This window comes from Salvelinus alpinus, chromosome 7 (genome assembly GCF_045679555.1).
Source record: "Salvelinus alpinus chromosome 7, SLU_Salpinus.1, whole genome shotgun sequence".
In the NCBI taxonomy this organism is placed as follows: Eukaryota; Metazoa; Chordata; class Actinopteri; order Salmoniformes; family Salmonidae; genus Salvelinus; species Salvelinus alpinus.
Window position 1 is genome coordinate 1,739,863 of NC_092092.1, and position 23,591 is coordinate 1,763,453.

At 47.5% G+C, this 23,591-nt stretch overlaps 1 protein-coding gene across 1 annotated transcript in view; it reads left to right on the plus strand.

The window, feature by feature from the left end:
• LOC139580267 (netrin receptor UNC5B-like) overlaps positions 1-23,591 on the plus strand; it is a 124,652-nt gene that overhangs the window by 3,472 nt on the left and 97,589 nt on the right. The window contains exons 3-5 of the mRNA XM_071408817.1: positions 2,139-2,282; positions 3,741-3,844; positions 6,504-6,684. Of these exons, the coding sequence (XP_071264918.1) occupies positions 2,139-2,282; positions 3,741-3,844; positions 6,504-6,684 (429 nt within the window). The remainder of the gene's footprint in view (positions 1-2,138; positions 2,283-3,740; positions 3,845-6,503; positions 6,685-23,591) is intronic.

Sequence of the window (23,591 nt, forward strand, 5' to 3'; positions counted from 1 at the left end):
TTGGATCGACGTTAACTTTTTCTGCCTGTTCCAAAAAAAACATTTGGCGATTGGCGTGTAAGCTATTTGGCGCTCATACAGCTAGGTCCTGAAGCTTAGTGTTACGCACCAATGCCAGAGAGCCTAAAATAAGGACAGAAAATCCTCAATGTAGCCTATAGATATAAAATGCACAATAATTATATATATTTAATGATTTTTAAGTTATTGTTTTGTCTTTATTTAACCCGCTACCCACCCACCCTTCATCCACACAATAATGAATTACCCCAAACCAGCCCACCCCACAGATATCACCATGGTGACTACTAAACCAGCCCACCCCACAGATATCACCATGGGGACTACTAAACCAGCCCACCCCGCGGATATCACCATGGGGACGACTAAACCAGCCCACCCCACAGATATCACCATGGTGACTACTAAACCAGCCCACCCCACAGATATTACCATGGTGACTACTAAACCAGCCCACCCCACAGATATCACCATGGGGACTACTAAACCAGCCCACCACACAGATATCACCATGGTGACGACTAAACCAGCCCACCCCACAGATATCACCATGGGGACTACTAAACCAGCCCACCCCACAGATATCACCATGGGGACTACTAAACCAGCCCACCCCACAGATATCACCATGGGGACGACTAAACCAGCCCACCCCACAGATATCACCATGGGGACGACTAAACCAGCCCACCCCACAGATATCACCATGGGGACTACTAAACCAGCCCACCCCACAGATATCACCATGGGGACGACTAAACCAGCCCACCCCACAGATATCACCATGGGGACGACTAAACCAGCCCACCCCACAGATATTACCATGGGGACGACTAAACCAGCCCACCCCACAGATATCACCATGGGGACTACTAAACCAGCCCACCCCACAGATATCACCATGGGGACTACTAAACCAGCCCACCCCACAGATATCACCATGAGGACGACTAAACCAGCCCACCCCACAGATATCACCATGGGGACGACTAAACCAGCCCACCCCACAGATATCACCATGGGGACTACTAAACCAGCCCACCCCACAGATATCACCATGGGGACGACTAAACCAGCCCTCCCTGAGGATATCACCATGGGGACGACTAAACCAGCCCACCCCACAGATATCACCATGGGGACGACTAAACCAGCCCACCCCACAGATATCACCATGGTGACTACTAAACCAGCCCACCCCACAGATATCACCATGGGGACTACTAAACCAGCCCACCCCACAGATATCACCATGGGGACTACTAAACCAGCCCACCCCACAGATATCACCATGGGGACGACTAAACCAGCCCACCCCACAGATATCACCATGGTGACTACTAAACCAGCCCACCCCACAGATATCACCATGGTGACTACTAAACCAGCCCACCCCACAGATATCACCATGGGGACGACTAAACCAGCCCACCCCACAGATATCACCATGGTGACTACTAAACCAGCCCACCCCACAGATATCACCATGGGGACGACTAAACCAGCCCACCCCACAGATATCACCATGGGGACTGCGGGTTATGAGTCAACCCGCGCATCGCTACTGTGCACTGCATTCATTAACATATAATGATCTCAGTCTCTCCCCTCTCTCCCCCTCTCTCCCCTCTCTCCCCTCTCTCCCCCCTCTTTCCCCCTCTCTCCCCCTCTCTCTCTCCCCTCTCCCCCGCTCTCACCACTCTCTCACCACTCTCTCCCCTCTCTCTCCCCTCTTTCCCCTCTCTCTCGCTCCCCTCTCTCTCTCCCCCTCTCCCCCCTCTCCCCCTCACTCTCCCCTCTCCCCCCTCTCTCTCTCCCCCTCTCTCCCCCTCTCCCTACTCTCTCCCCCTCTCTCCTCTCTCCCCCCTCTTTCCTCCCCTATCCCCCCTCTTTCTTCCCCCCCTCTCTCCCCCATCTCTCCACTCTCTCCCCTCTCCCCTCTCTCCTCCCTCTCGCTCCCCCCTCTCTCTCCCCTCTCTCTCCCCCATCTCCCCCCTCTCTCTCCCCATCTCCCCCCTCTCTCTCCACATCTCTCCACTCTCTCTCCCCCATCTCTCCACTCTCTCTCCCCCATCTCTCCACTCCTCTCTCTCCCCTCTCCCCCCTCTCTCTCCCAGGCCTGGTGGTGAGGGAGGTGGATATCTCTGTATCGAGGACCCAGGTGGAGGAACTGTTTGGTCTGGAGGACTACTGGTGTCAGTGTGTTGCCTGGAGCTCTGCAGGCACCACCAAGAGTAGCCGGGCGTACGTCCACATCGCATGTAGGTACAGTGAGAGAGAGAGTCTGGGGGATCTGTAGGTACAGTGAGAGAGAGAGTCTGGGGGATCTGTAGGTACAGTGAGAGAGAGAGTCTGGGGGATCTGTAGGTACAGTGAGAGAGAGAGTCTGGGGGATCTGTAGGTACAGTGAGAGAGGGAGTCTGGGGGATCTGTAGGTACAGTGAGAGAGAGAGTCTGGGGGATCTGTAGGTACAGTGAGAGAGAGAGTCTGGGGGATCTGTAGGTACAGTGAGAGAGGGAGTCTGGGGGATCTGTAGGTACAGTGAGAGAGAGAGTCTGGGGGATCTGTAGGTACAGTGAGAGAGGCAGTCTGGGGGATCTGTAGGTGCAGTGAGAGAGGGAGTCTGGGGGATCTGTAGGTACAGTGAGAGAGGGAGTCTGGGGGATCTGTAGGTACAGTGAGAGAGAAAGTCTGGGGGATCTGTGTGTGTGGGGAGGGGTCTGTGTGTGTGTGTGGGGGGGGGGGGTCTGTGTGTGTGGGGAGGGGGTCTGTGTGGGTGGGGAGGGGGTCTGTGTGTGTAGGGGGATCTGTGTGTGGGGGGGATCTGTGTGTGTGTGGGGGGGGGGGGGGTCTGTGTGTGTGGGGAGGGGGTCTGTGTGGGTGGGGAGGGGGTCTGTGTGTGTAGGGGGATCTGTGTGTGGGGGGGATCTGTGTGTGTGTGGGGGGGGGGGGGGGGGTCTGTGTGGGGGGGGGTGTGGTGTTTGTGGTGTCCGTGGTGTCTGTGTGTTTGTGGTGTCTGTGTCTATGTGTTGTCTGTGGTGGTTGTGTGTTTGTGGTGTCTGTGGTGTCTGTGTGTTTGTGGTGTCTGTGGTGTGTGTGTGGTGTCTGTGTGTTTGTGGTGTCTGTGTGTATGTGGTGTCTGTGTGTTTGTGGTGTCTGTGGTGTTTGTGGTGTTTGTGGTGTCTGTGTGTTTGTGGTGTCTTTGGTGTCTGTGGTGTTAATGTGACTTAATGTGAACACATGTCAAGGACATGTGTTGTGGGAACACACACACACACACACACACACACACACACACACACACACACACACACACACACACACACACACACACACACACACACACACACACACTGACTCTCAGTAACACACACAGCATCTTCTGAGACACACACACACACACACACACACACACACACACACATTTTGTTTTTCTATCCTCGTGAGGACCTAAAATAGATTTCCATTAACAATCCTATTTTCACTAACCCCTAATTCCAACCCTAATTGTAACCCCTCCCACACACACACAGACACTCAGTTTACTCCATGTGTAACTCTGTGTTGTGTTTGTCGCACTGCTTTGCTTTATCTTGGCCAGGTCACAGTTGTTAAATGAGAACTTGTTCTCAACTGGCCTACCTGGTTAAATAAAAGTGAAATATAATGAATAAATAATATAAAACTCTGTCACCTCCCTCTGTCTCCCTGTCTGCAGACCTGCGTAAGTCCTTTGAGCAGGAGCCTCTGGGTCGAGGGGTGAGGTTGGAGCAGGAGGTGTTGCTGCAGTGTCGACCCCCTGAGGGTGTTCCCCCTGCTGAGGTACACTACCTGTGTGTGTGTGTGTGTGTGTGTGTGTGTGTGTGTGTGTGTGTGTGTGTGTGTGTGTGTGTGTGTGTGTGTGTGTGTGTGTGTGTGTGTGTGTGTGTGTGTGTGTGCGCGTGTGTGTGTCCTCATCACATCCTCCTCATCCCGTCATCTTCATCACCCGTCATCTTCATCACTCCTCATCACTCCTCTTCATCGGTCGCCATCTTCATGACTCCTCCTCTTCATCATTCCTCTTCATCACTCATTTTCATCGCTCCTCCTCTTCATCATCCACTCTTCATCATCACTCTTCATCATCACTCTTCTTTCATCCCTCTTCCTCATCACTTCTCCTCCACTTCATCACTCCTCATCACTCATCCTCCTTCATCACTCCTCTTCATCACTCCTCATCATCTTCATCACTCTTCATCACTCCTCATCACTCATCTTCATAATCCTCTTCATAATCATCTTCATCACTCCTCATCACTCCTCTTCATAATCATCTTCATCACTCCTCCTGACAGACCGTGTGTGTGTGAGCATGCATGTGCATGTGTGGCTGAGTGTACATGTTTAGGAGGGATAAACCGAGCCAATAACAGAAACAGAGTGACAGGGAACATATTTTTTTGTCTGATAAATGTCATCCAGTGTTGGCATTGGGACATTGCAGGATTGGATCAGTCCTGGGTGACTTGTGTGTTTGCCTTGATTTGTTGGTGTGTACATGTGTTCATATGTGTGTATGTGTGTGTGTGTTGTTCTTTTTGTTGGGTGTGTGTGTGTGTGTGTGTGTCTCCTTGTCCTTGTGTCTGTGTGGTGTTCTCTCTGTCTTCTCTAACTGACCCAGCTCAGGACTCTAACTGGTCTCCCCCCTCTCCCCTCTCCCCTCTCCCCTCTCCCCTCTCCCCCCTCTCCCCTCTCCCTCTCTCCCCTCTCCCCCCTCTCCCCTCTCCCCTCCCCCAGGTTGACTGGTTAAAGAATGAGGAAACCATAGACCCAGCTCAGGACTCTAACTGGTCTCCCCCTCTCCCCCTCTCCCCTCTCCCCCCTCTCCCCTCTCCCTCTCTCCCCTCTCCCCCTCTCCCCTCCCCCAGGTTGACTGGTTAAAGAATGAGGAAACCATAGACCCAGCTCAGGACTCTAACTGGTCTCCCCCTCTCCCCTCTCCCCTCTCCCCTCTCCCCCTCTCCCCCCTCTCCCCCCCTCAGGTTGACTGGTTAAAGAATGAGGAAACCATAGACCCAGCTCAGGACTCTAACTGGTCTCCCCCCTCTCCCCTCTCCCCTCTCCCCTCTCCCCCCTCTCCCCTCTCCCCTCTCCCCTCTCCCCCTCTCCCCCTCTCCCCCCCTCAGGTTGACTGGTTAAAGAATGAGGAAACCATAGACCCAGCTCAGGACTCTAACTGGTCTCCCCCCTCTCCCCTCTCCCCTCTCCCCCTCTCCCCTCTCCCCCCTCTCCCCTCTCCCTCTCTCCCCTCTCCCCCCTCTCCCCTCTCCCCTCCCCCAGGTTGACTGGTTAAAGAATGAGGAAACCATAGACCCAGCTCAGGACTCTAACTGGTCTCCCCCTCTCCCCCTCTCCCCTCTCCCCTCTCCCCCCTCTCCCCTCTCCCCTCTCCCCCCTCTCCCCTCTCCCCTCTCCCCTCTCTCCCCCTCTCCCCTCTCCCCTCTCCCCCCTCTCCCCTCCCCCAGGTTGACTGGTTAAAGAATGAGGAAACCATAGACCCAGCTCAGGACTCTAACTGGTCTCCCCCTCTCCCCTCTCCCCTCTCCCCCCTCTCCCCCTCTCCCCTCTCCCCTCTCCCCCCTCTCCCCTCTCCCCTCCCCCAGGTTGACTGGTTAAAGAATGAGGAAACCATAGACCCAGCTCAGGACTCTAACTGGTCTCCCCCTCTCCCCTCTCCCCTCTCCCCTCTCCCCCTCTCCCCCCTCTCCCCCCCCTCAGGTTGACTGGTTAAAGAATGAGGAAACCATAGACCCAGCTCAGGACTCTAACTGGTCTCCCCCTCTCCCCTCTCCCCTCTCCCCCTCTCCCCTCTCCCCTCCCCCAGGTTGACTGGTTAAAGAATGAGGAAACCATAGACCCAGCTCAGGACTCTAACTGGTCTCCCCCTCTCCCCCTCTCCCCTCTCCCCTCTCTCCCCTCTCCCCTCTCCCCTCTCCCCTCTCCCCCCTCTCCCCTCTCCCCTCTCCCCTCTCCCCCCTCTCCCCTCTCCCCTCCCCCAGGTTGACTGGTTAAAGAATGAGGAAACCATAGACCCAGCTCAGGACTCTAACTGGTCTCCCCCTCTCCCCTCTCCCCTCTCCCCTCTCCCCTCTCCCCTCTCCCCCCTCTCCCCTCTCCCTCTCTCCCCTCTCCCCCCTCTCCCCTCTCCCCCCCCCAGGTTGACTGGTTAAAGAATGAGGAAACCATAGACCCAGCTCAGGACTCTAACTGGTCTCCCCCTCTCCCCCTCTCCCCTCTCCCCCCCCTCAGGTTGACTGGTTAAAGAATGAGGAAACCATAGACCCAGCTCAGGACTCTAACTGGTCTCCCCCTCTCCCCCTCTCCCCTCTCCCCCCCTCAGGTTGACTGGTTAAAGAATGAGGAAACCATAGACCCAGCTCAGGACTCTAACTGGTCTCCCCCTCTCCCCCTCTCCCCTCTCCCCCCCCCCCCTCAGGTTGACTGGTTAAAGAATGAGGAAGTCATAGACCCAGCTCAGGACTCTAACTTCCTGATGACCATTGATCATGACCTCATTATTAAACAGGCCCGTCTCTCTGACACGGCCAACTACACCTGTGTGGCGCGTAACCAGGTAGCCAGGAGACGCAGTAGTACCGCCACGCTTATCGTCTATGGTGAGTAACACACATAAGCATGTGCACACACACACACACACGATATGAAATTCAATTCAATTGACTTTATTGACATGGCAAGTTCATTACTACTTACATTGTCAAAGTATACATATAGAAAATACATATCAAATATATATATATTTATATATAAATAAATGGTGGGACCAACAGCAATAATACTAGTAGTAGTGGACATGGGATTACCATTAACAACAGCTACAACAACAATATTAATCAGAACAACAATACATTAAAGCAACAGTAGTAGACCAGTCTCAACATGACTGAGAAGACACATGACCTGGTAGTAGACCAGTGTCAATATGACTGAGAAGACACATGACCTGGTAGTAGACCAGTGTCAACATGACTGAGAAGACACATGACATGGTAGTAGACCAGTCTCAACATGACTGAGAAGACACATGACATGGTAGTAGACCAGTCTCAACATGACTGAGAAGACACATGACCTGGTAGTAGACCAGTGTCAACATGACTGAGAAGACACATGACCTGGTAGTAGACCAGTCTCAACATGACTGAGAAGACACATGACCTGGTAGTAGACCAGTGTCAACATGACTGAGAAGACACATGACCTGGTAGTAGACCAGTCTCAACATGACTGAGAAGACACATGACCTGGTAGTAGACCAGTGTCAACCTGACTGAGAAGACACATGACCTGGTAGTAGACCAGTGTCAACATGACTGAGAAGACACATGACCTGGTAGTAGACCAGTCTCAACATGACTGAGAAGACACATGACCTGGTAGTAGACCAGTCTCAACATGACTGAGAAGACACATGACCTGGTAGTAGACCAGTCTCAACATGACTGAGAAGACACATGACCTGGTAGTAGACCAGTCTCAACATGACTGAGAAGACACATGACCTGGTAGTAGACCAGTCTCAACATGACTGAGAAGACACATGACCTGGTAGTAGACCAGTCTCAACATGACTGAGAAGACACATGACCTGGTAGTAGACCAGTCTCAACATGACTGAGAAGACACATGACCTGGTAGTAGACCAGTCTCAACATGACTGAGAAGACATATGACCTGGTAGTAGACCAGTCTCAACATGACTGAGAAGACACATGACCTGGTAGTAGACCAGTCTCAACATGACTGAGAAGACACATGACCTGGTAGTAGACCAGTCTCAACATGACTGAGAAGACACATGACCTGGTAGTAGACCAGTGTCAACATGACTGAGAAGACACATGACCTGGTAGTAGACCAGTGTCAACATGACTGAGAAGACACATGACCTGGTAGTAGACCAGTGTCAACATGACTAAGAAGACACATGACCTGGTAGTAGACCAGTCTCAACATGACTGAGAAGACACATGACCTGGTAGTAGACCAGTGTCAACATGACTGAGAAGACACATGACCTGGTAGTAGACCAGTCTCAACATGACTGAGAAGACACATGACCTGGTAGTAGACCAGTGTCAACATGACTGAGAAGACACATGACCTGGTAGTAGACCAGTGTCAACATGACTGAGAAGACACATGACCTGGTAGTAGACCAGTCTCAACATGACTGAGAAGACACATGACCTGGTAGTAGACCAGTGTCAACCTGACTGAGAAGACACATGACCTGGTAGTAGACCAGTCTCAACATGACTGAGAAGACACATGACCTGGTAGTAGACCAGTGTCAACATGACTGAGAAGACACATGACCTGGTAGTAGACCAGTGTCAACATGACTGAGAAGACACATGACCTGGTAGTAGACCAGTCTCAACATGACTGAGAAGACACATGACCTGGTAGTAGACCAGTGTCAACCTGACTGAGAAGACACATGACCTGGTAGTAGACCAGTGTCAACATGACTGAGAAGACACATGACCTGGTAGTAGACCAGTGTCAACATGACTGAGAAGACACATGACCTGGTAGTAGACCAGTGTCAACATGACTGAGAAGACACATGACCTGGTAGTAGACCAGTGTCAACCTGACTGAGAAGACACATGACCTGGTAGTAGACCAGTGTCAACATGACTGAGAAGACACATGACCTGGTAGTAGACCAGTGTCAACATGACTGAGAAGACACATGACCTGGTAGTAGACCAGTCTCAACATGACTGAGAAGACACATGACCTGGTAGTAGACCAGTGTCAACATGACTGAGAAGACACATGACCTGGTAGTAGACCAGTGTCAACATGACTGAGAAGACACATGACCTGGTAGTAGACCAGTGTCAACATGACTGAGAAGACACATGACCTGGTAGTAGACCAGTGTCAACATGACTGAGAAGACACATGACCTGGTAGTAGACCAGTCTCAACATGACTGAGAAGACACATGACCTGGTAGTAGACCAGTGTCAACATGACTGAGAAGACACATGACCTGGTATGAAAGACAAAACAAAACAAGATGGGAAATATTATCAACATTACTTTGCACTTTTCACTGGCTGTCCCTTGTGGCAGGTTGTGGCAGGAGGACACATATGTGGCTGACAAAACTGCACATTTTGTCTTTTCACCCAATAAATATTTGATGTTTTCTTTGTCTTTTATAGTTTCAAATTCTTTGTACTGAATGATCATTTTGGGAAAGAAATATTCTCTTAGGTCTGAGTATTTGTCACAGTGTAGTAGGAAATGCAGCTCTGTCTCTACCTCTCCCCTGGAGCAGAGTGAGCACGTCCTGTCCTCTCTGGACAGCCAGGTTGGTCTGTGACGACCGGTCTCTATAGCCAGACTGTCCTCTCTGGGCAGCCAGGTTGGTCTGTGACGACTGGTCTCTATAGCCAGACTGTCCTCTCTGGGCAGCCAGGTTTGTCTGTGACGACCGGTCTCTATAGCCAGACTGTCCTCTCTGGACAGCCAGGTTTGTCTGTGACGACCAGTCTCTATAGCCAGACTGTCCTCTCTGGGCAGCCAGGTTTGTCTGTGACGACCGGTCTCTATAGCCAGACTGTCCTCTCTGGACAGCCAGGTTTGTCTGTGACGACCGGTCTCTATAGCCAGACTGTCCTCTCTGGGCAACCAGGTTTGTCTGTGACGACCGGTCTCTATAGCCAGACTGTGCTCACTGAGTCTGTACCTAGTCAATGTTTTGCTCAGTTTTCTATCAGTCACAGTGGTCAGATAGTCTGCCACCAAGTACTGTCTGTTTAGAGACAAATAGCATTGAAGTTTACTTAGATTTTTTGTGTTTTGTGGTGTCTTTCCAATAGGTTATATATTTTTATTTTTGCTTTGTGATGATTTGGTTGGGCCAGATTTTCTGACTGCTGTCCTGAGGCTCTATGGGGTTGGTTTGGGTTGGTGAACTGAGCCTCAGAACTAGCTGGCTGAAGGGACTCTTCTCTGGTTTCATCTCTTGACATTGTAGAGCTGTGTGATGGAATGTTTTTGGGGTCACTTGTTTTTAGATGGTTGTAAAATTTGATGGCTCTTTTTTTTCTATTCTAATAAAGGAGAAGGGTATTGGCCCAATTCTGATCTACACGCGTTAATAGGAGTTTCTGATTGGAATTTCGATTTTAATTATCCTTTTAATGGCATAGATTGCTTTGTCTCTCAGCTCGTTCACAGCCATGTGAAAGCTACCTGTGTTGCTGATATTTAGTCCTAGATATGTGTCGCTTTTTGGTGTGTTCTAATTGGTCCAAATAGAATTTATATTTGTCATCCTGAATTCTGGAATTATTTTGGAATATCATTATATTCGGTCTGATAGAACCTGTGGTTTACGGTCAGAGCCCAGGTCTGACAGAACCTGTGGTTAACGGTCAGAGCCCAGGTCTGACAGAACCTGTTGTTAACGGTCAGAGCCCAGGTCTGACAGAACCTGTTGTTAACGGTCAGAGCCCAGGTCTGACAGAACCTGTGGTTAACGGTCAGAGCCCAGGTCTGACAGAACCTGTGGTTAACGGTCAGAGCCCAGGTCTGACAGAACCTGTGGTTAACGGTCAGAGCCCAGGTCTGACAGAACCTGTGGTTAACGGTCAGAGCCCAGGTCTGACAGAACCTGTGGTTAACGGTCAGAGCCCAGGTCTGACAGAACTTGTGGTTAACGGTCAGAGCCCAGGTCTGACAGAACCTGTGGTTAACGGTCAGAGTCCAGGTCTGACAGAACCTGTGGTTAACGGTCAGAGTCCAGGTCTGACAGAACCTGTGGTTAACGGTCAGAGCCCAGACAGAACCTGTGGTTAACGGTCAGAGTCCAGGTCTGACAGAACCTGTGGTTAACGGTCAGAGCCCAGGTCTAACAGAACCTGTGGTTAACGGTCAGAGCCCAGGTCTGACAGAACCTGTGGTTAACGGTCAGAGCCCAGGTCTGACAGAACCTGTGGTTAACGGTCAGAGCCCAGGTCTGACAGAACCTGTGGTTAACGGTCTGACAGAACCTGTGATTAACGGTCAGAGCCCAGGTCTGACAGAACCTGTGATTAACGGTCAGAGCCCAGGTCTGACAGAACCTGTGGTTAACGGTCAGAGCCAGGTCTGACAGAACCTGTGGTTAACGGTCAGAGCCCAGGTCTAACAGAACCTGTGATTAACGGTCAGAGCCCAGGTCTAACAGAACCTGTTGTTAACGGTCAGAGCCCAGGTCTGACAGAACCTGTGGTTAACGGTCAGAGCCCAGGTCTGACAGAACCTGTGGTTAACGGTCAGAGCCAGGTCTGACAGAACCTGTGGTTAACGGTCAGAGTCCAGGTCTAACAGAACCTGTTGTTAACGGTCAGAGTCCAGGTCTAACAGAACCTGTGGTTAACGGTCAGAGTCCAGGTCTGACAGAACCTGTTGTTAACGGTCAGAGTCCAGGTCTGACAGAACCTGTGGTTAACGGTCAGAGTCCAGGTCTAACAGAACCTGTGGTTAACGGTCAGAGTCCAGGTCTGACAGAACCTGTGGTTAACGGTCAGAGCCCAGGTCTGACAGAACCTGTGGTTAACGGTCAGAGTCCAGGTCTGACAGAACCTGTGGTTAACGGTCAGAGTCCAGGTCTGACAGAACCTGTGGTTAACGGTCAGAGCCCAGGTCTGACAGAACCTGTGGTTAACGGTCAGAGCCCAGGTCTGACAGAACCTGTGGTTAACGGTCAGAGTCCAGGTCTGACAGAACCTGTGGTTAACGGTCAGAGCCCAGGTCTGACAGAACCTGTGGTTAACGGTCAGAGTCCAGGTCTGACAGAACCTGTGGTTAACGGTCAGAGCCCAGGTCTGACAGAACCTGTGGTTAACGGTCAGAGTCCAGGTCTGACAGAACCTGTGGTTAACGGTCAGAGCCCAGGTCTGACAGAACCTGTGATTAACGGTCAGAGTCCAGGTCTGACAGAACCTGTTGTTAACGGTCAGAGTCCAGGTCTGACAGAACCTGTTGTTAACGGTCAGAGCCCAGGTCTGACAGAACCTGTGGTTAACGGTCAGAGTCCAGGTCTGACAGAACCTGTTGTTAACGGTCAGAGCCCAGGTCTGACAGAACCTGTGGTTAACGGTCAGAGCCCAGGTCTAACAGAACCTGTGGTTAACGGTCTGAGAGAACCTGTTGTTAACGGTCAGAGTCCAGGTCTAACAGAACCTGTGGTTAACGGTCTGACAGAACCTGTTGTTAACGGTCAGAGCCCAGGTCTGACAGAACCTGTGGTTAACGGTCAGAGCCCAGGTCTAACAGAACCTGTGGTTAACGGTCTGACAGAACCTGTTGTTAACGGTCAGAGTCCAGGTCTGACAGAACCTGTGATTAACGGTCAGAGCCCAGGTCTGACAGAACCTGTTGTTAACGGTCAGAGCCCAGGTCTGACAGAACCTGTGGTTAACGGTCAGAGCCCAGGTCTGACAGAACCTGTGATTAACGGTCAGAGCCCAGGTCTGACAGAACCTGTGGTTAACGGTCAGAGCCCAGGTCTAACAGAACCTGTGGTTAACGGTCAGAGCCCAGGTCTGACAGAACCTGTTGTTAACGGTCAGAGCCCAGGTCTAACAGAACCTGTGGTTAACGGTCAGAGCCCAGGTCTGACAGAACCTGTTGTTAACGGTCAGAGCCCAGGTCTGACAGAACCTGTGGTTAACGGTCAGAGCCCAGGTCTGACAGAACCTGTGGTTAACGGTCAGAGCCCAGGTCTAACAGAACCTGTGGTTAACGGTCAGAGCCCAGGTCTAACAGAACCTGTGGTTAACGGTCAGAGTCCAGGTCTGACAGAACCTGTGGTTAACGGTCAGAGCCCAGGTCTAACAGAACCTGTGGTTAACGGTCAGAGTCCAGGTCTAACAGAACCTGTTGTTAACGGTCAGAGCCCAGACAGAACCTGTGATTAACGGTCAGAGTCCAGGTCTGACAGAACCTGTGGTTAACGGTCAGAGTCCAGGTCTAACAGAACCTGTGGTTAACGGTCAGAGCCCAGGTCTAACAGAACCTGTGGTTAACGGTCAGAGTCCAGGTCTAACAGAACCTGTTGTTAACGGTCAGAGCCCAGGTCTAACAGAACCTGTGGTTAACGGTCAGAGCCCAGACAGAACCTGTGATTAACGGTCAGAGTCCAGGTCTGACAGAACCTGTGGTTAACGGTCAGAGTCCAGGTCTGACAGAACCTGTGGTTAACGGTCAGAGCCCAGGTCTGACAGAACCTGTGGTTAACGGTCAGAGTCCAGGTCTAACAGAACCTGTGGTTAACGGTCAGAGCCCAGACAGAACCTGTGATTAACGGTCAGAGCCCAGACAGAACCTGTGATTAACGGTCAGAGTCCAGGTCTGACAGAACCTGTGGTTAACGGTCAGAGCCCACACAGAACCTGTGATTAACGGTCAGAGCCCAGGTCTGACAGAACCTGTTGTTAACGGTCAGAGCCCAGACAGAACCTGTGGTTAACGGTCAGAGTCCAGGTCTGACAGAACCTGTGATTAACGGTCAGAGCCCAGGTCTGACAGAACCTGTTGTTAACGGTCAGAGCCCAGACAGAACCTGTGGTTAACGGTCAGAGCCCAGGTCTAACAGAACCTGTGATTAACGGTCAGAGCCCAGGTCTAACAGAACCTGTGCAGATGATTTATATGCTGCTGTAACTCCTCCTTAGTGGGAGACAGCAGCACCAGGTCATCTGCATACAGCAGACCCTCCTTTGGCAGACCCTCCTTTGGCAGACCCTCCTTTGGCAGACCCTCCTTTGGCAGACCCTCCTTTGGCAGACCCTCCTTTGGCAGACCCTCCTTTGGCAGACCCTCCTTTGGTCGCATACACATGTTTAGCAGATGTTATTGCAGATGTAGAGAAATGCTTATTTTTCTAGTTCCAACAGTGCAGTAATATCTAACAATACACAACAATACACACAAATCTAAAAAAATAAAAATAAGTTCAAGAATGGAATTAAGAATGAATGAAATGAATGAATAAGTGAATGAAATGAATGAAATGAATGAAATGAATGAATTAACGAATAAATGAATGAATGAATGAAATTAATGATTTAATGAATAAATGAATGAATGAATGAATGAATGTTATTTTGGTGTCAAATCTCCAGTTGTCAACCCATCCCTTATGGGATTAACAGACACATAAACAATCATTAGTGTAATTCTTCTTCTGTGGTTCTCTGCAGTGCGCATCGCATAAAGAGTGAAAACATTTAAGGTAAAACTCAATACATAATAGTAAAAACAAATGTTTTTTTTAACCTTTATTTAACTAGGATAAGTCAGTTAAGAACAAATTCTTAACTGAAAAGGGGACTTCAACTGTGAGAGACGGAATCTAAAACAAAAATCCAGAAAATCACATTGTATGATTTTTAAGTAATTCATTTGCATTTTATTGCATGACATAAGTATTTGATCACCTACCAACCAGTAAGAATTCCAGCTCTCACAGACCTGTTAGTTTTTCTTTAAGAAGCCCTCCTGTTCTCCACTCATTACCTGTATTAACTGCACCTGTTTGAACTCGTTACCTGTATAAAAGACACCTGTCCACACACTCAATCAAACAGACTCCAACCTCTCCACAATGGCCAAGACCAGAGAGCTGTGTAAGGACATCAGGGATAAAATTGTAGACCTGCACAAGGCTGGGATGGGCTACAGGACAATAGGCAAGCAGCTTGGTGAGAAGGCAACAACTGTTGGCGCAATTATTAGAAGATAGAAGAAAATAGAAGAAGTTCAAGATGATGGTCAATCACCCTCGGTCTGGGGCTCCATGCAAGATCTCACCTCGTGGGGCATCAATGATCATGAGGAAGGTGAGGGATCAGCCCAGAACTACACGGCAGGACCTGGTCAATGACCTGAAGAGAGCTGGGACCACAGTCTCAAAGAAAACCATTAGTAACACACTACGCTGTCATGGATTAAAATCCTGCAGCGCACACAAGGTCCCCCTGCTCAAGCAGGCTCATGTCCAGGCCCGTCTGAAGTTTGCCAATGACCATCTGGATGATGATTCAAAAATAGAGCTTTTTGGTCTAAACTCCACTCGCCGTGTTTGGAGGAAGAAGAAGGATGAGTACAACCCCAAGAACACCATCCCAACCGTGAAGCATGGAGGTGGAAACATCATTCTTTGGGGATGCTTTTCTGCAAAGGGGACAGGACGACTGCACCGTATTGAGGGGAGGATGGATGGGGCCATGTATTGCGAGATCTTAGCCAACAACCTCCTTCCCTCAGTAAGAGCATTGATGATGGGTCGTGGCTGGGTCTTCCAGCATGACAACGACCCGAAACACACAGCCAGGGCAACTAAGGAGTGGCTCCGTAAGAAGTATCTCAAGGTCCTGGAGTGGCCTAGCCAGTCTCCAGACCTAAACCCAATAGAAAATCTTTGGAGGGAGCTGAAAGTCCGTATTGCCCAGCGACAGCCCCGAAACCTGAAGGATCTGGAGAAGGTCTGTATGGAGGAGTGGGCCAAAATCCCTGCTGCAGTGTGTGCAAACCTGGTCAAGAACTACAGGAAACGTATGATCTCTGTAATTGCAAACAAAGGATTCTGTACCAAATATTAAGTTCTGCTTTTCTGATGTATCAAATACTTATGTCATGCAATAAAATGCTAATTAATTACTTAAAAATCATACAATGTGATTTTCTGGATTTTTGTTTTAGATTCCGTCTCTCACAGTTGAAGTGTACCTATGATAAAAATTACAGACCTCTACATGCTTTTTAAGTAGGAAAATCTGCAAAATCGGCAGTGTATCAAATACTTGTTCTCCCCACTGTACATACAGATAAATGAAACAGAAGGAATTTGAACCCAGTCTGGCACAAAGAGAAGATGAATATGGTAGACAAGCCTATACACAATCTATATACACACACCATTTACCACATAGAAGATAAATATTTGAATAATTTAATTATAGGTATGCCTTTTTCTTTTATTCCTGGCTTTATCTAAATATTCCACAAATGGAAAAACACAATGGACAACAACAAAAATAATTTCAGGTGTGCCTTCTGGAATAAGATCAAGTAGAAAGGGCAATAGAGGATCAAATGTGTTTAATTCTCTATTTCTTCGAGGTCCCAATAGTTACATATTATTTTCCTCTTCCATTTCACCACAGTACCGACCTGTTTCAATATCCCTGATCTTACTTGTGCACATAGCGATCTCTTGCTTTTAGGTAGGGAGGAGGTTAGAGGCCCGGTAGTGTGGTGCTAGGACAACAACCAGGACAACAACCAGGACAACAACCAGGACAACAACCAGGTCAACAACCAGGACAACCACCAGGACAACCACCAGGTCAACAACCAGGTCAACAACCAGGTCAACAACCAGGACAACAACCAGGACAACAACCAGGTCAACAACCAGGTCAACAACCAGGACAACAACCAGGACAACAACCAGGACAACAACCAGGACAACAACCAGGACAACAACCAGGACAACAACCTCTCTCTCAATGTGACAAAGGAGCTGATCGTGAACTACAGGAAAAGGAGGGCTGAACACGCCCCCATTAATATCGACGGGGTTGTAGTGGAGCGGGTCGAGAGTTTCAAGTTCCTTGGTGTCCACATCACCAACAAACTAATATGGTCCAAACACACCAAGAAAGTCGTGAAGAGGGCATGACAACACCTTTTCCCACCTCAGGAGACTGAAAAGATTTGGCATGGGTCCCCAGATCCTCAATAAGTTCTATAGCTGCACCATCGAGAGCATCCTGACTGGTTGCATCACCGCCTGGTATGGCAACTGCTCAGCATCTGACCTTAAGGCGCTACAGAGGGTAGTGCGTACGGCCCAGTACATCACTGGGGTCGAGCTTCCTGATAATAATATCTATGTCTCCCTTCATTTGGTTTTCGTACAGATGTTCACAGTCAGACTGTTGAAAAAGGTCAGACATTTCCATCGCCCAGGCTCCCCCTATGGGTAGATCCCATTGAAAAACTTTACTAGCTATTCTGACAGTTGGCCTATCCAACAGTCTATTCCAAAGTCTCACCATACACACCTTCCATCTCACCTTACAGGGTTCCCAACCCATATTCCCAGTTATTGCAAGTATCGGTGCAAACGTGTAAGGTACTGTTCTGCTATGAACATGTTTGTTTTTGAGATGCCTCTTAGCACCCCACACTCCTGCTGAATAGTCCAGAACAGGACACATGCATGTCTGATATAGTTTGCAGTACGTAGCGTAACCAATGTCTTTAAATGTTTTGGTTTTTCCTGTAACTCCCCCAAGAGCTTTACTATCTGTGTTTTATGTTCATCAATAAACATACCCAAATATTTATAATTGCTAGTAAACTCAATAATGTCTTCTCCAAAACAAAACTGAAAAACACTTCCCTTAGTAGCTGTTTTTTTGTGTTTTAGTCTGGTTGATCACGAGTCTCCATCTGTACACCAAGTCATTATCTGTGTTTTAGTCTGGTTGATCACGAGTCTCCATCTGTACACCAAGTCATTATCTGTGTTTTAGTCTGGTTGATCACGAGTCTCCATCTGTACACCAAGTCATTATCTGTGTTTTAGTCTGGTTGATCACGAGTCTCCATCTGTACACCAAGTCATTATCTGTGTTTTAGTCTGGTTGATCACGAGTCTCCATCTGTACACCAAGTCATTATCTGTGTTTTAGTCTGGTTGATCACGAGTCTCCATCTGTACACCAAGTCATTATCTGTGTTTTAGTCTGGTTGATCACGAGTCTCCATCTGTACACCAAGTCATTATCTGTGTTTTAGTCTGGTTGATCACGAGTCTCCATCTGTACACCAAGTCATTATCTGTGTTTTAGTCTGGTTGATCACGAGTCTCCATCTGTACACCAAGTCATTATCTGTGTTTTAGTCTGGTTGATCACGAGTCTCCATCTGTACACCAAGTCATTATCTGTGTTTTAGTCTGGTTGATCACGAGTCTCCATCTGTACACCAAGTCATTATCTGTGTTTTAGTCTGGTTGATCACGAGTCTCCATCTGTACACCAAGTCATTATCTGTGTTTTAGTCTGGTTGATCACGAGTCTCCATCTGTACACCAAGTCATTATCTGTGTTTTAGTCTGGTTGATCACGAGTCTCCATCTGTACACCAAGTCATTATCTGTGTTTTAGTCTGGTTGATCACGAGTCTCCATCTGTACACCAAGTCATTATCTGTGTTTTAGTCTGGTTGATCACGAGTCTCCATCTGTACACCAAGTCATTATCTGTGTTTTAGTCTGGTTGATCACGAGTCTCCATCTGTACACCAAGTCATTATCTGTGTTTTAGTCTGGTTGATCACGAGTCTCCATCTGTACACCAAGTCATTATCTGTGTTTTAGTCTGGTTGATCACGAGTCTCCATCTGTACACCAAGTCATTATCTGTGTTTTAGTCTGGTTGATCACGAGTCTCCATCTGTACACCAAGTCATTATCTGTGTTTTAGTCTGGTTGATCACGAGTCTCCATCTGTACACCAAGTCATTATCTGTGTTTTAGTCTGGTTGATCACGAGTCTCCATCTGTACACCAAGTCATTATCTGTGTTTTAGTCTGGTTGATCACGAGTCTCCATCTGTACACCAAGTCATTATCTGTGTTTTAGTCTGGTTGATCACGAGTCTTCATCTTTTACACCAAGTCATTATCTGTGTTTTAGTCTGGTTGATCACGAGTCTCCATCTGTACACCAAGTCATTATCTGTGTTTTAGTCTGGTTGATCACGAGTCTCCATCTGTACACCAAGTCATTATCTGTGTTTTAGTCTGGTTGATCACGAGTCTCCATCTGTACACCAAGTCATTATCTGTGTTTTAGTCTGGTTGATCACGAGTCTCCATCTGTACACCAAGTCATTATCTGTGTTTTAGTCTGGTTGATCACGAGTCTCCATCTGTACACCAAGTCATTATCTGTGTTTTAGTCTGGTTGATCACGAGTCTCCATCTGTACACCAAGTCATTATCTGTGTTTTAGTCTGGTTGATCACGAGTCTCCATCTGTACACCAAGTCATTATCTGTGTTTTAGTCTGGTTGATCACGAGTCTCCATCTGTACACCAAGTCATTATCTGTGTTTTAGTCTGGTTGATCACGAGTCTCCATCTGTACACCAAGTCATTATCTGTGTTTTAGTCTGGTTGATCACGAGTCTCCATCTGTACACCAAGTCATTATCTGTGTTTTAGTCTGGTTGATCACGAGTCTCCATCTGTACACCAAGTCATTATCTGTGTTTTAGTCTGGTTGATCACGAGTCTCCATCTGTACACCAAGTCATTATCTGTGTTTTAGTCTGGTTGATCACGAGTCTCCATCTGTACACCAAGTCATTATCTGTGTTTTAGTCTGGTTGATCACGAGTCTCCATCTGTACACCAAGTCATTATCTGTGTTTTAGTCTGGTTGATCACGAGTCTCCATCTGTACACCAAGTCATTATCTGTGTTTTAGTCTGGTTGATCACGAGTCTCCATCTGTACACCAAGTCATTATCTGTGTTTTAGTCTGGTTGATCACGAGTCTCCATCTGTACACCAAGTCATTATCTGTGTTTTAGTCTGGTTGATCACGAGTCTCCATCTGTACACCAAGTCATTATCTGTGTTTTAGTCTGGTTGATCACGAGTCTCCATCTGTACACCAAGTCATTATCTGTGTTTTAGTCTGGTTGATCACGAGTCTTCATCTTTTACACCAAGTCATTATCTGTGTTTTAGTCTGGTTGATCACGAGTCTCCATCTGTACACCAAGTCATTATCTGTGTTTTAGTCTGGTTGATCACGAGTCTCCATCTGTACACCAAGTCATTATCTGTGTTTTAGTCTGGTTGATCACGAGTCTCCATCTGTACACCAAGTCATTATCTGTGTTTTAGTCTGGTTGATCACGAGTCTCCATCTGTACACCAAGTCATTATCTGTGTTTTAGTCTGGTTGATCACGAGTCTCCATCTGTACACCAAGTCATTATCTGTGTTTTAGTCTGGTTGATCACGAGTCTCCATCTGTACACCAAGTCATTATCTGTGTTTTAGTCTGGTTGATCACGAGTCTCCATCTGTACACCAAGTCATTATCTGTGTTTTAGTCTGGTTGATCACGAGTCTCCATCTGTACACCAAGTCATTATCTGTGTTTTAGTCTGGTTGATCACGAGTCTCCATCTGTACACCAAGTCATTATCTGTGTTTTAGTCTGGTTGATCACGAGTCTCCATCTGTACACCAAGTCATTATCTGTGTTTTAGTCTGGTTGATCACGAGTCTCCATCTGTACACCAAGTCATTATCTGTGTTTTAGTCTGGTTGATCACGAGTCTCCATCTGTACACCAAGTCATTATCTGTGTTTTAGTCTGGTTGATCACGAGTCTCCATCTGTACACCAAGTCATTATCTGTGTTTTAGTCTGGTTGATCACGAGTCTCCATCTGTACACCAAGTCATTATCTGTGTTTTAGTCTGGTTGATCACGAGTCTCCATCTGTACACCAAGTCATTATCTGTGTTTTAGTCTGGTTGATCACGAGTCTCCATCTGTACACCAAGTCATTATCTGTGTTTTAGTCTGGTTGATCACGAGTCTCCATCTGTACACCAAGTCATTATCTGTGTTTTAGTCTGGTTGATCACGAGTCTTCATCTTTTACACCAAGTCATTATCTGTGTTTAGGTCTGATTAATCATGAGTCTCCATCTTTTACACCAAGTCATTATCTGTGTTTTAGTCTGGTTGATCATGAGTCTCCATCTTTTACACCAAGTCATTATCTGTGTTTAGGTCTGGTTGATCATGAGTCTCCATCTTTTACACCAAGTCATTATCTGTGTTTTAGTCTGGTTGATCATGAGTCTTCATCTTTTACACCAAGTCATTATCTGTGTTTAGGTCTGATTAATCATGAGTCTCCATCTTTTACACCAAGTCATTATCTGTGTTTTAGTCTGGTTGATCATGAGTCTCCATCTTTTACACCAACAGACTGGACATAACAAGAGTTCTGCAGGTCTTGTTCAGTTTCTGACATCAAAATAACATCATCAGTATATAAAACTTCGCATTTCATCATCATATCTTACTCCAATATTTAACTGTTTCATCTATTTTGCAAAATTATTATTATTTTTTTTTTTAAACAAAGCAAACAAAGATAAGGCGATAAGGCATCTCCTTGTTTTACACCCGAGGGTGTGGGGAAACCAATCTGTACGTTATTCATTAACACGCACACAAGTAATTGGTACTTTGTAAAGAGACTTGCGTGATCAAATTTCCCATCAACCCCCTGTCTTTAACAAACTGCTGTCTCCATATATATATATATAGATATGTGTGATGGGATGTATAGAGATAATGGACATGATGGACAGCATATGGATTGAATATATAGTATATCTGTAGAATAAATGGATACAATAGTATATGTACAGCAATAGTTGAATAGGATGGATTTGACTAGAATACAGTGAATACATGTAAAACAGTATGTAAACGTTATTAAAGTGACCAGTGATTCCCTGTCTGTATATGGGGCAGCAGCCTCTAAGGTGGAGGGTGGAGTAACATTATTAAAGTGACCAGTGATTCCATGTCTATGTATAGAGGTCAGCAGCCTCTAAGGTGCAGGGTGGAGTAACATTAATAAAGTGACCAGTGATTCCATGTCTATGTATAGAGGTCAGCAGCCTCTAAGGTGCAGGGTGGAGTAACATTATTAAAGTGACCAGTGATTCCATGTCTATGTATAGAGGGCAGCAGCCTCTAAGGTGCAGGGTGGAGTAACATTATTAAAGTGACCAGTGATTCCATGTCTATGTATAGAGGGCAGCAGCCTCTAAGGTGCAGGGTGGAGTAACATTATTAAAGTGACCAGTGATTCCATGTCTATGTATAGAGGGCAGCAGCCTCTAAGGTGGAGGGTGGAGTAACATTATTAAAGTGACCAGTGATTCCATGTCTATGTATAGAGGGCAGCAGCCTCTAAGGTACAGGGTGGAGTAACATTATTAAAGTGACCAGTGATTCCATGTCTATGTACACAGGGCAGCAGCCTCTAAGGTGGAGGGTTGAGTAACATTATTAAAGTGACCAGTGATTCCATGTCTATGTATAGAGGGCAGCAGCCTCTAAGGTGGAGGGTTGAGTAACATTATTAAAGTGGCCAGTGATTCCATGTCTATGTATAGAGGGCAGCAGCCTCTAAGGTGGAGGGTTGAGTAACATTATTAAAGTGGCCAGTGATTCCATGTCTATGTATAGAGGGCAGCAGCCTCTAAGGTGGAGGGTTGAGTAACATTATTAAAGTGGCCAGTGATTCCATGTCTATGTATAGAGGGCAGCAGCCTCTAAGGTGGAGGGTTGAGTAACATTATTAAAGTGGCCAGTGATTCCATGTCTATGTATAGAGGGCAGCAGCCTCTAAGGTGCAGGGTGGAGTAACATTATTAAAGTGACCAGTGATTCCATGTCTATGTATAGAGGGCAGCAGCCTCTAAGGTGCAGGGTGGAGTAACATTATTAAAGTGACCAGTGATTCCATGTCTATGTATAGAGGGCAGCAGCCTCTAAGGTGCAGGGTGGAGTAACATTATTAAAGTGACCAGTGATTCCATGTCTATGTATAGAGGGCAGCAGCCTCTAAGGTGGAGGGTGGAGTAACATTATTAAAGTGACCAGTGATTCCATGTCTATGTATAGAGGGCAGCAGCCTCTAAGGTACAGGGTGGAGTAACATTATTAAAGTGACCAGTGATTCCATGTCTATGTACACAGGGCAGCAGCCTCTAAGGTGGAGGGTTGAGTAACATTATTAAAGTGACCAGTGATTCCATGTCTATGTATAGAGGGCAGCAGCCTCTAAGGTGGAGGGTTGAGTAACATTATTAAAGTGGCCAGTGATTCCATGTCTATGTATAGAGGGCAGCAGCCTCTAAGGTGGAGGGTTGAGTAACATTATTAAAGTGGCCAGTGATTCCATGTCTATGTATAGAGGGCAGCAGCCTCTAAGGTGGAGGGTTGAGTAACATTATTAAAGTGGCCAGTGATTCCATGTCTATGTATAGAGGGCAGCAGCCTCTAAGGTGGAGGGTTGAGTAACATTATTAAAGTGGCCAGTGATTCCATGTCTATGTATAGAGGGCAGCAGCCTCTAAGGTGGAGGGTTGAGTAACATTATTAAAGTGGCCAGTGATTCCATGTCTATGTATAGAGGGCAGCAGCCTCTAAGGTGGAGGGTTGAGTAACATTATTAAAGTGACCAGTGATTCCATGTCTATGTATAGAGGGCAGCAGCCTCTAAGGTGGAGGGTTGAGTAACATTATTAAAGTGGCCAGTGATTCCATGTCTATGTATAGAGGGCAGCAGCCTCTAAGGTGGAGGGTTGAGTAACATTATTAAAGTGGCCAGTGATTCCATGTCTATGTATAGAGGGCAGCAGC